This window comes from Cydia pomonella, chromosome 1 (genome assembly GCF_033807575.1).
Source record: "Cydia pomonella isolate Wapato2018A chromosome 1, ilCydPomo1, whole genome shotgun sequence".
NCBI lineage: Eukaryota > Metazoa > Arthropoda > Insecta > Lepidoptera > Tortricidae > Cydia > Cydia pomonella.
In genome coordinates, this window is record NC_084703.1 from 27,319,583 (window position 1) to 27,328,954 (window position 9,372).

Consider the following 9,372-nt stretch of genomic DNA (forward strand, 5'->3'; position numbering starts at 1 on the left):
ATATATACCACAATCAGCAAAATATGTCATCATCCAATTAATATTCAAGGTTGTATAATGTCTACCATATTAAAATGAATGTTTTTTTTTTTTGTTGTGCACATGCTTGGTTTAATCAGCTAATAATATAATATTGACATCATAATTATTTACAAATTACTTAAAAGATTTGAGAGCCGCACTCTGTATATGGCACTAAAATAGTATACATTATTTTACAGTACATATGGGGCTACTTTATAGCACTAGTGCGAGAAGTAGCATATTACGTTACTGTGTCGAACATTTAAAGGGCCATATGTACTGTAAAACGTTGTACGATACATGTGCGAATAGGTAATTCGCAACTCGTGTCGATTTAAAACACTCCCTTCGGTCGTGTTTTAATTTATCGCCACTCGTTTCGAATTTCCTATTTTTCGCACTTGTATCGTAATGTACTATATTACTAGTATTTAATTTCAGTAGTATATTGATATATAAATACTACCATAATGGTATGTTTATGTTTTTAACATTGGCAACATGTGCGAGTGAGACACCGCGCCCCACTTTTGCTATCTCAAGTGGACCGTTTTCTCTAGTGTGATAAGAACACCTTTCTACCTCAGTGATAAGGTTCAATTTACTATAACAAAAAAGTTAGAGTGTGCTCCACTTTACATCTCCATGGTTAAAACATTTTTTATTTCCCTACTTTGTCTGTGGTCAGAGGATGAGAGCAAAAAAACGGATATCACTATGGTACCGATGTCGAAATAACAGTGAAAGTCATTGTTAGAATTACCAAAAATCATACTAAAATGGTAAGCATCATCTCTTTATTGGTTTTTGTAAAGTTATTCCACGTCAATATTTCAGTTAAGAGTAAACTTTTTACCAATACTGAGGTCGAAACAAGGCACCTATGAATATCATCTTGACTAAGGTTATGACATTACCTATTGCGTTTTCTTTCAGAATAAATTAAAATCATCACAGAGAGACAAAGTCAAGAAATTCGTCGCTTTTACTCAAACTAGCGAGAGCACTGCGATTTATTGTCTTACTCAGAATGATTGGAAACTGGACCTGGCTAGTGATAACTATTTTCAGAACCCAGATGCGTACTACAAGGATCCCATTAAGGCTGCAGTAGACAGAAAAAAGTTGGAACTCTTATTCAACAAGTACAAAGATCAACAAGAGAATGATAAGATCACTGTGGATGGAGTCATGAAATTTCTAGAAGATTTAAACCTTAGTCCTGAATCTATATTAGTACTTATCATTGCATGGAAATGTAAAGCTGCAGTGCAGTGTGAGTTCTCCAAAGACGAGTTCCTGACTGGACTAATGGAGCTGGGTGCAGACAGTATAGACAAATTAAAAACAAAACTAGGTACCCTTGAAACAGAAATTAAAGATCCTAATAAATTTAAAGATTTCTACCAATTTACTTTTAACTATGCCAAAAATCCAGGGCAAAAGGGATTGGAGTTAGATATGGCAATAGCATATTGGAATATAGTGCTTCGTGGAAGATTTAAATTCCTAGATGCTTGGTGCAAGTTTCTTACGGTATGTGTTTCTACACAAACATTTGATGTCCAATATTTTGACTTTTTTTTATTTTACTTTGCTTTTATACAAATTGATACTTTGAAAATTGTCAATACTCATTTACTCATGCTGCTTATTTTATGGCTCTGATTATAATTTGGTACTGGGATCTTGTTGATCGTATTATTTTTAATAACTTAAATACCAATACTTCTTGCAAGGTAGTGCAAATATTTAAAAAATGTGGTTTAAAGATTTAAATTTCCTGAATCCGAATAGTATCCTAAGTGTAAATGTGTTGGTTTTCACAAGTCTATTAATCTATTGGTAATCATATATTGTTAAAAATATACCATATATATTATAATTGAAATAGTTTTGCACATTAAATGTTTATAATTTTGTAGATCAATCCTATTTAACTCAAAATATATAAAGATTTCCAAGGCAAGGAATCATTTTTAAATTGCATAATTAGTTATTATAAGTAGCTAATCAATAATTTTCCTAAGTATAAGATAAAATTATTTATCCTGCTGGTGCGAAAGATAGCTATTTATTTTTTATCAAAGTGGTCCTATTTCCATGGCATAGCGAGTGGCATATTAGATTATTTATACTAGTAACAAGCAGCAAAGCATGATTATAAAATGTGAAGTAATGAGCATATGCAGCACTGATAGTAATAAAAATTGGATTCGAGTGATTGATGGTTTATATACTTTATATACTTTTATTCTCACTGGCGGTGAGCCACATGAAAAAATAATTGATGTGCATTTTTTGGATTCATACAGAAATCATGTGACTCCATATGGGTGAAGGAAGTTGGTTACAAAGTAGGCAAAATAAGATCACTATACTTCTGGATGAACTGAGGTATCTAAAAGACAAGGCAATTGGCAAAACTCAAGCCTCATAGGGTCAAACTTTGTTATTTATAACAAATTTAAATTATATTCATTTTTACCGAATTTAAAACTATGGCACAGCTTAATTTTAACAGATAACAAGGCTGCTTGTATAGTTCCGTTGTTTTCACCATACAGTTGTCGATTTTAGGCAACAATGTCTTGTTTTCATGGGTGTAACTGTTGGTAGCCACAAAAAACTGGATGTATAAAAGCGTCCTAAGTCTTTGGATTTGTTTATCAACCCAAGACCTGTAATATCTGTATTAAACTGTGAGCAATAGACCTTGTCGCCTCTGTGAGCTTTACTGGTGAGCGAAGATACGTGAAGTAAAAACGGAAAACTTGTTTGGTTTCTCCACTCAATAACTCTTCAAATTTTCAAGTAATCCTGAAAAAAAAGTATCATATCAACCTTTTGAAAAACACCAAATTTTTTATTTGTTTCAGTTTGCAATAAGAATAGAAAAAAAAGCTTGGAAAAACTACAGTAAGTTTTATTTTATAAATACATTTTCTTTTTTTTTGGAAGATGAGTAATTCCTACACAGGTTTATTGGTTTTTCATCGTATTCATTTTCCTTAGATAATTTTGTGGTATGACGTCCCATTCCTTTAGCAAAACCGCTTTCAGGTCCTCAATGTTGGGTGGTATAGGGTCTTGCTTCTGACTTTCCTTTTTTGACAGTCCCACTCGTGTTTAATGGGATAGAGGTCCAGCGTAAGAGCTGTCCAGTTGATGGCAATGTCAACTGCGGGAGGGTAGGCCCGGACGATCCTTGTGATATGAGAAGGGACGTTGTTGGACGAAACATGCGTAAGTGACGAAGGATGTCAGTGTTGTACCTTGCTGCTTTTAATCTGCAGTCGTTGCTCCCGCGAGGCACGAGAAGAATCTCGGTCCCATCGTCGAAGAAAATGCTTGCCCACAACATCATTAAAGAACCTCCATCATAGCCGTCTTTCTCTGGTGGTGCGCTGCAACATTTCTGCTTGGTTTCGGAAACTCCACTACACACGTCCTCTTCGGTCACAGTTACTTACACACATGCAGTAGTTGTCAAATAAGAAAACTGGAGTCCCAAGGAAAACTGTCTAAGTCTCCCCCAACTGTACTGTATGTACCTTGGTGGTAATCTGGGCCTTGTGGCAGCTGTTTATGGAGTCAGGTCACCTTTCCAAGGTTTTCTCCTAGCTTTTCACGCATTCCTTATTTACCACCTGCCAACCTGCCAAAGCTGAGTGCAACTCATATAAGGTGGCGTTTCGAAGAACAGTGGTGCACCACTGGTGATCAGTTCCAGGTCTTCGAGAAAAGGTCCTTGTTTTCCAAAAATCTTATACCTACACTTTATAAACTGCTGGATGGTTAGAACAAGAATGTTTCAACGTCTGAGTCATGAACGCGGCGTTGCTGAAGGATTACCACAGAGTTATCTCAGGAAATTAATAAATTAATGAAAAATTTATATTACCATGTTTAAATAGACCATAAATTACCAAGTGGTAACTTTAATTACTGATTTTCCAAAATGGAATCTTTGTTAAAGGAAATGTTTTTATAAAATAAAAATCGGTATAATAACGTCCATAATTCGTAAAATACCGTATTTTGTCTATTCAAGTAAAACAGAAATTTTTCAGTCATAAAACCTAAAACAAATTGAAATATTTTTATATTATATATATTTTTTATATTCAATTGATACGCATTTTTAAGGATGGCATGAATATTAGAAGTTATTGAGTGGAGAAGCGGAAAATGTGTAGTATTTCCGTTTCTTTGCTCACGAGTGAAGACCTTGCGGAGCGATGGCCGCCATAATTTTCTTAAATATAATTATAGAACCTGCTTACAAAGTTTCACGACAATGAAGTGAGTTGAGAAATGCGACCTGTAAAGCATTTTTACCCAAGTTCTCTCCATTTTGACCATCATTCTCGCTTAGTCAATTGTAAAAAAAAAAACAATGTGACTAGCTATGTATAGACCGGTGGCCGGTGGCATTTTTACCCTCATAGTGGTTACTGATTTGTTTCATGTTTATATTATTCGAAAAAGATGAAATGTTGCAATAATATTAGGTATACTGTTTTTTACATAAAATGCCAGAAAAGCAGTAGTTAGGCAAAAACATGTAATGCTAATAATTATATCATTATTTTCGCATAATTAGGCATATTAGGCATTGAAGGACCAACCGTCGCCGGTTGTACCTCCCCATAAAAGCCTTTAGCCATTGAGAAGATTTTTTTTAATGAGTACTATGATTTCTACTTAAAGTAGGTACTAAGTAGAAAATTATAGTGCAGGAAACGAAATCTTAATCAAAGCATTAAGATTTCGTTTCTGAAGTAAAAATGAAATCTGGCTGGTTGTGGTTCTGCTTTGCTTGTTTATTACCAAAATATGCAATGTTTCAGGAACACCATAAAAGGTCAATTCCCAAGGACACGTGGAATCTCCTTTTAGATTTCGCCACGCAAATCGACGATGGCATGAGCAACTATGATGCCGAGGGAGCCTGGCCCGTACTAATAGACGACTTTGTGGAGTGGTGCCAGAAGCAGGGCGTCACCGCCGAGGGGCTGAAGGCGCTGGAGCCGGCGTGCGGCTAGCTGGCGCCGCCCGCCTGCGAGCCGCCCGCGCCGCGGCGCCCGCGCCCGCCGCCGCGCCCGCGCCCGCGCCGCGCCCGCTCGCGCGCGCTGGCAGCCTCTGTCGCCCTGATGCTGCTCCGCCTGCTCCTGTACGTTCTGGACATTTGTCCCCTAGAATGGATCGCGGTTGTTATGGTATTCGATTTCTGTGGCTAATACGATGCAATAGTAAGTTATTCCAAAAAGATATTTTATATTATATTTATAGATGATTGTCCCGGTTTAAAGAAACGTTTAAAATGTTTACTATGTACTCTAGTGACTTAGATCTAAAACAGTAGAGGAACTGTTGTATAGAGTTAGTACACACTCTTTCGTAGGTATACAGCTCTCTTGAAGTTAGTACGAATGTACGCCTATTTGCCATTGGGTGTGCTTGTAGATTCATGCATTATCATAAATATCGTAAGGTTTGTCAATTTTGATTTTGTTTTTTATTACTAATACTGGTTGTATTAAAACTGAAAACTTATTGACTTTGTTACTATGTGTATAGTACTTTTGTCTACATAGGGTTGGTAACTAATTCGTAATCGTTGAAGACAGTTGTGATATATAGGTATTCATACAATATTAGATAATGATTACTAGGTAGGACACTGATGGAAGCCTGTGTATATATATTATAAGTCTGCATTGTCTCTGCGTCCACCCGTTTTAGTGCCGGTCCCGGCGGTGCGGGCTGGTTTGTTCTCGCGCGTCCTCTACGAGGAACAATAGGCACTGGGCACGCGGCCGATGTCATCAGGCTGCCTACCCCCTGCCTCCCCAGCTAATCTATACTATAAAATTGAGATCTAAATGTGTCTACTGAACGGAATAGTGATATTTTTTAAAGGTTATAACGTATAAATATTATGATTGTGTATGTATTTTATGTGTTGTTCATTTTGTCCTATATCTCTAACATAGTTCTGGCCGACTCAGTAGGTAACTAATTTGATTACATTTCTTGGCCTCTGTAGCTTGTCAATCATTATGAAGGACATTAGGAATATCTACTATTTCAATGTGAAAAGAAAAAGTAGCCCAGAATTCAAATTGACGCACAGTACGTTATCTTTGCAAGACTTTTCCCGTAATATTTTAAATGCGACCTATGTATGTGCAATAATATACACGAAAATAGAAAAAAACTCATTGTCTTCTACAATTTGTATTTATAGTTCTGAATAGGATAAATCTGTGGCCCTAGTGAAAAAGGGTACAAGTCTCTGGCAGTTTAGGTGTATACGGGCATAAGTGTTACGTGGAAGTTACACCCCTTTACACCTGCGCTGCCAGAGACTTGTACCCTTTTTCACTAGGGCCACAGAAATATACAAAATAAAAATCACATTTACTCCTATTTTATTAAGTACCTGAGATGTGGACTTTATATTTCACTAATAAAATTATATTCTCTTTTTATCTTGTGTCTTAGATTAGGCATTTTATAATATGAATATAAAAATAAAATACAACAAATCATACAAAAATAATACAAAATACATATAAACACATAAAAAACCTAACCTACGGTGCCGCCAGCAGCGGGGCAGGGCCCAAGCTGCCGGTGGTCAGGGCCGCAGAGAGGAACCGGCGGACTATCCGCGCCGTGTCCAAGATTACCGCCTTCTGCATCTGACCCTTGATCCAACCACCTAGCGAGAGTCTCTCAAGGTGTTGGTCGAGACTCTTCCCTATGAGACCATTCGCTGAAACGACTATCGGGACAATGATCGTCGAATCAACATCCCAAATTATATTTATTATTATAATAAAGTCAATCATGTAACAGACGACAAGGGCAAAACAGCCCTAGTAAATAATAAATGAAATCTTATAAGATTTAACATTATTACACAAATCGACATAGCCCCACAGTAACTCAATATACACGTATAAAACACTATATCACACTATACTCTACTATATATACACACATATAACACATCTATAACTCAAGAACAAATATACTGAAATAAAATACTAAGAAAAAATATAATAATTAAGAATTAAGTTGATGCAACTAGAAGGTCGAACCATACTCCTTCTACCTCAGGGATGGCTAGGGGGCGCCCTAAGCCTCCAGTAAGAAATGCAGATGCAGACTTGGAAAAAATCGACCAATGCCGCCATGACCCTGGTGGCCGTGTGGCTCAGGGTTGAATATCATTTCGAGTTCGCAGCTATTGAAATTGTAACATATAATTTGATTATTATTGCAATGTATATAACGGGAAATGGAGGTTTTGACATTTAACGAATTTGGAATTATTATTAGATAAGTTAAGTGACGAAAACAAAAAAATCTCATAATCGGCGATCAGAATGTTGTTGTTGATTACCTCTCGGATAATTCAAGACGACGTGTTGATGACGTCATCAATAGTTTTGGATGCTTTAACACAGTCCACTTCCCAACTCGCGTGTGCATTGAATCGGCGTCGTCCATTGACTGCGGTATAGCTAACCGAGTCCGAGATAGTCTTAACGTGACACCACTGGACACGGTTATCAGTGATCACAACGCGCAGCGTTTTGAAATTTGAATATTAAGGTAAAAGTACTAGTGCTCGACGCTGCACTAGTCACCGACATGGGCACTTAATGTCAGAGAAATATAGGTTAAATTTGAACAACGAAAATTTTTCTGTATTAGAACTTAATCCTTGTCACTTTGACATAAAGTTCCTATGTTACATGAACACAGTAAGGCCTGTACCGAAAAAAACTGTAAATTTCAAACCCCTCTAATTTTGTTTCTAAGCAAGATGATTACGGCATTTTTACCGCGATAAAAGTCTTATTCGTATACTATATATTCCAATATAAATAATTCTGGTTTAACGCTGTTCGACTTTACACCAGTAAATAGAAGAGATGACTGAAAATTGGGCTTTTCCAAAAAGCAAGAAAATTTGCAACATCCTACATGCCTGATTTCAAAACACTAAAAATTAACTCGAAGTTTCGTGCATTTCATAATAAATAACTAATTTAGTATGTTGTCTTTTGAATAGAGGCCTCGAAGCGGCAGATCTCTAGGAACAAGTAACCCTGGGCCCATCTCAAAGATTGCTAATAGAATTTGCGAAAACGAAGCATGCCAGTCATAATTATCGTAAAAACTGAGGTAGATATATGCGGCTAAAGTGCAAATAACTACGATGAAAGTCAATTCAGTTCTTCGTACGAAGGTTAGGATAACTAAAGTTACAGAAAATGTGTGTTACTTAAGTCTAGGCCAATTCGAAAATCATACAATTCTCTTCGTACAAAAATCGCAATTGGTCGTTGACATAGAATAGAGTAAGAGCTCCAAACGTCCTGCAGTGCCGTTCTCTCAGCCATTATTGGGCTCAAATCAAAAGTGTATTAAAAGAGAAGACTGAAACAGCCAAAAAACATTAACAATTCCAGCAGGTGACGGGCGGATGCAGGCAAATATGAAAAACAGGTCCGTAAAAAGCTGCCACTGAATGCGCTAGGAATTCTCTTTTTATTGTAGTTATTCTAAAAACCCTAGTTTGTTCTTTTTTTTTCTTTTTATACTACGTCGGTGGCAAACAAGCATACGGCCTGCCTGATGGTAAGCAGTCTCCGTAGCCTTTGTACACCTGCAACTCCCATGTGCAGGAGTTGCATGTGTTCTCAATCGCATCAGTTTTTTTCATTTGAAATTACCAGTTTTTTTTTGTACACCCTTTAAACCTGACTTGCCCGAAAGACGTGTATTTAATAATAACCGCATTCACTCATTCTATAATGACATATGAAATTATAATTTTAATTTTATTTATAACAATGAAATTGACATACAAATTAAATTTCAAAAACTGTATATAATATTAATTCACTATATAGATATCCATTTTCCAATAAAACAATAAAGATTAAGAAAAAAGCCAAAGATATCATGGATGACTGATGAATTGTCTCAATATTTACAAAAATATGACCTTCAGGAAATAAGGCTTCAATACCCTAATAACACAGTGATAACAGATTGCATTTCTCATTACGCAAACCTTATAAAATCTCAACACTGCAAGCTCGAAAAACGCATGTAGAAAAACGTTTGGCAGAGAGTAGGAATCCATCCAAAGAGATTTGGAAGGTCATTAATGAGGAGGCCGGCACAAAAAGTAGGTCACATATAATTAGCGTAAAGAACCCGTTAACTAACACTAACGTCTTAAACAAAGAAGCAGCTAACACGCTAAATGAACATGTTTTTATCTGTAGCATCAAAGTACATGGTTCAAAGTGATGAGCT

At 36.4% G+C, this 9,372-nt stretch overlaps 1 protein-coding gene across 2 annotated transcripts; it reads left to right on the top strand.

Moving 5' to 3' along the window:
* The first annotated feature begins 688 nt into the window (after nt 1–688).
* LOC133518961 (DCN1-like protein 1) lies at nt 689–5,983 on the top strand. 2 transcript variants are annotated; one of them, XM_061852788.1, is made up of 4 exons: nt 689–806; nt 961–1,560; nt 2,904–2,943; nt 4,878–5,020. In XM_061852788.1, the coding sequence occupies exons 1-4, from the start codon at nt 804–806 to the stop codon at nt 4,886–4,888; spliced, it is 654 nt and encodes a 217-aa protein (XP_061708772.1). In that variant the 5' UTR covers nt 689–803; the 3' UTR covers nt 4,889–5,020. The 2 variants fall into 2 exon arrangements, with proteins under 2 accessions (XP_061708772.1, XP_061708761.1); XM_061852777.1 differs by lacking the exon at nt 2,904–2,943 and having other exon boundaries at nt 4,878–5,983.
* Nucleotides 5,984–9,372: the final 3,389 nt, after the last annotated feature.